Raw genomic sequence first — 2,989 nt, 5'->3', positions numbered from 1 at the left:
CAAACATGGATGCCTCCAGTAAAGCACATTCAGATGAAATTTTTTAATATTTCATATTTAAAGTACTTTCAGAACTTTGAATTCAGAATATGAGCAGACTTTTCCTTCCGGGCAAAAACACGGCTGATTGTGGTTTTGTTGGATATTTAGACTCTCAGTCTACAGCGCTCCTCCTGGGCCTGAAGCTTTGTTGGGGGGACTTTGACTGCAATAACAGAGTGGATTAACGATCTAAGTGATCTTCTTTCTCTGAACGTGTCCTAAAGCAGCAATGAAACCTTTGTTGGGTTGGTAAGTGAGATGTCGACATAAAACACCCATGACCTTATCTCATTTTCTCTTCCAGCTCAATCCTTTCACTCTGGCTCTTTAATTTCCAGTAGTTAGATTTTATTTCTCTTTAGGATGTCGCCTTACTATTCATCTAATTATGTTTTATTTCAGGAAGAACATACAGAACATATGTTTACTTGTGTTAACTGACAACTGATATTCATCATTTTAAGGAGTCCTTGAGGGCACTTTTTATTCACCTGTTATATTTAAATAGAATTTGTTATTTTATGCCACCAGTTTTTCAGTAGATTAAAAAATGTCTTTTTTTTTTTTTTACAGAATCATTTACTCTCCCCGTTTTGTTTTTTCTTGTTACATCATACTGTTTCTATTTAAGGAATTCCAGATTTTGGAAACTAAGGCTGAGATTTGCAAATAACTATATGAAATGAACACATGTGCTTCTACAAATACCACTTGCAGTTTATGTCAAAAATCTTTAGCTTTTTACAATATTAGCTAAAATAAACATCCGTTTGTTGGAAATTCAAACTAACTGCAGATACTTTATCTTGGTTTAACAGAGAGAATCCAGTTCAATCTTTGTGTGTCATGTTTCTACACAAAGTGTAACAAACCAAACCCTAACTCTAGTTTCTACGCCCTGGTGTGAAGCAGTAATTCTACTCATGTGAATTGACGCCGCTAACCGTGTCAGACTCCTTCAGGTACGCAACATGTCTCCACACCTTTTAAGCCAAGAAAGTGTCCGAGTCTAGAATAAATGAGTCTTAATAACAGTAAGGCTCATCGGCTGTATCTGCCCATCAGTCACAGAAGGAACCTTATTGTCTTTAGTGTGAATCGACCCCGTTAGCAAAGGCTGGGACACACTGAGATGCTTTCTGACTGCCAAGACCTTTTCAAAGCAATACTGCCGTGTTAGCACTTAGTATTAGCCAGTGTAGCACATCTTTGGTCGTGTGGCTTATCTGAGGTCTGAATTCAGAAATAATCTCAACAAGCAGCTGAAATGAACAATCCACAATCTCCATGTAAATTAGCACAGTGCTCAGATTAGCAGAGGTGCACACACACCTCCAAATTGTGCCATTTGTCTAGACACAGAGGTAGGCAGGGGAGTTTAGTCATGATACTGAGTTTATCTTTACAGTTTGACATTAGTGGACTCAGAAACTAACTCTAAACTTCCCCCAGAATGCACTTGGCAAGAGATGTTTGCTGACCGCTGCACCAGAACCCAAACTGACACCCTCTGAGGAGCACAGCTCTCTGGAGGTCGAATGGTTGTCTAAATCAGGTATAAATGAAAAGGTACAGAGCTGGTTTCCCTGCTAGCTTCAACAATTACAGATGAAATCATCTGAGGAATACGACATACAAGATAAAAGATTATTTCCATACGAGTTATGACCAACTTTTCCTTCACAAAACTACCTGAAACAACTAATGTTAGCGTTCAGGAACCTGTGATGTAAGGAAAGAGTTACGTGAAGTTTTTGGCTGTGAACAAAATGCTAATAAGGCTCACTAAATATTTGCACTGAAAGCATTCAAGTAATAATTAGGGGTACAGGGAAAATTAATCTATTGCAATATTTCATTAGACTATTTTTGTATTGGTGTAAAATATGGCTGAATATGTCTTAAATTTGAAAAAAAAATAGACAAAATTATAGACAAAGAACTATTTGATTGTTTTACTATTATACAAGTCATAAACCAACATTTGTTTGCAGGTAGCTGCTAACAGGCTTTCCTCTAACCCCTACAAAAGTTATATTATAGGAAGTTAGTTAAATTGATGAACCATGCCTGCCAGTCATCCTGCGTCGCTCCCTCCATCAGCAGAAGAGTCCCGTGGCTCAGAGGAACCCGAATCCGCTCCACATAGGTGTAGTCCCCATTTTCCTCCTTTAATATGAGCAGATCAGGACAAAACATTCTTACCTAAAACCTTCAAACTCTAAGAAGTAAGGAAATCTAAGATCCTGAGTGCCAAAAGACCACATCTTCTTTGGTTGGAATCTTGTCACCACAAATAAATGAAAATGAGTGTTTAAAAAAAGAAAGGGGCAGATTTAACTTATGGGAAACTATAAAGCTGATTTCCTTCCAACAGAAAGGTCCTAAAATAATGCCGACATGCCCTGATTGATGCACAAAAGCAGAGAGGTTAGCATCCCATCTCACCGCTGGGGGCTGCTTGCGAAGGCTAAACACTCTGGTGTCACCCAGACTGAGAGACGCAATGGTAGGTTTGGGACCCAGGGAGGCCTCGTCATCGCTGTGCCAGCCGATGCTGTCGTGTCCGTCTCGGTACAAGTTGCACAGCAGGGAGTTAAAGGTGCATCCGCTGGCCTGCTGCACTGCCTCCCTGAGGGAAACCAGCAACGGGTGCCACTGTGTGGAAAAGATGTAAGGTCGTAAAACAGATGAAATAAAGAGCCTCAGAAGGATGAAAAAAATAAATTAAACTGCAAAAAATTGGAAAAATATATACCATAAAACAAAAACATGGTGAAATCAGATTTGAGGATATATATTTATAAAGGTGTATTGCACATGGTGTTTACATGGGTATTATATATATATGTATATATATATATATATATATATATATATATATACACACACACACACACACACACACACACACACACACACACACACACACACTCACTGGCCACTT

At 38.8% G+C, this 2,989-nt stretch overlaps 1 protein-coding gene across 1 annotated transcript in view; it reads right to left on the bottom strand.

The window, feature by feature from the left end:
* The window catches only part of alkbh3 (alkB homolog 3, alpha-ketoglutarate-dependent dioxygenase), a 14,319-nt gene that overhangs the window by 2,152 nt on the left and 9,178 nt on the right, over positions 1-2,989 (bottom strand). Inside the window, exons 8-9 of the mRNA XM_015386503.1 lie at positions 2,491-2,700; positions 2,113-2,211 (exon numbers count right to left, since the gene is read on the bottom strand). Of these exons, the coding sequence (XP_015241989.1) occupies positions 2,113-2,211; positions 2,491-2,700 (309 nt within the window). The remainder of the gene's footprint in view (positions 1-2,112; positions 2,212-2,490; positions 2,701-2,989) is intronic.

Source organism: Cyprinodon variegatus, unplaced genomic scaffold (assembly GCF_000732505.1).
Source record: "Cyprinodon variegatus isolate N-32 unplaced genomic scaffold, C_variegatus-1.0 Scaffold370, whole genome shotgun sequence".
Lineage (NCBI taxonomy): Eukaryota > Metazoa > Chordata > Actinopteri > Cyprinodontiformes > Cyprinodontidae > Cyprinodon > Cyprinodon variegatus.
Note: the sequence above shows the minus strand (reverse complement) of the source record. Positions and strands in the feature narration are given on the sequence as shown.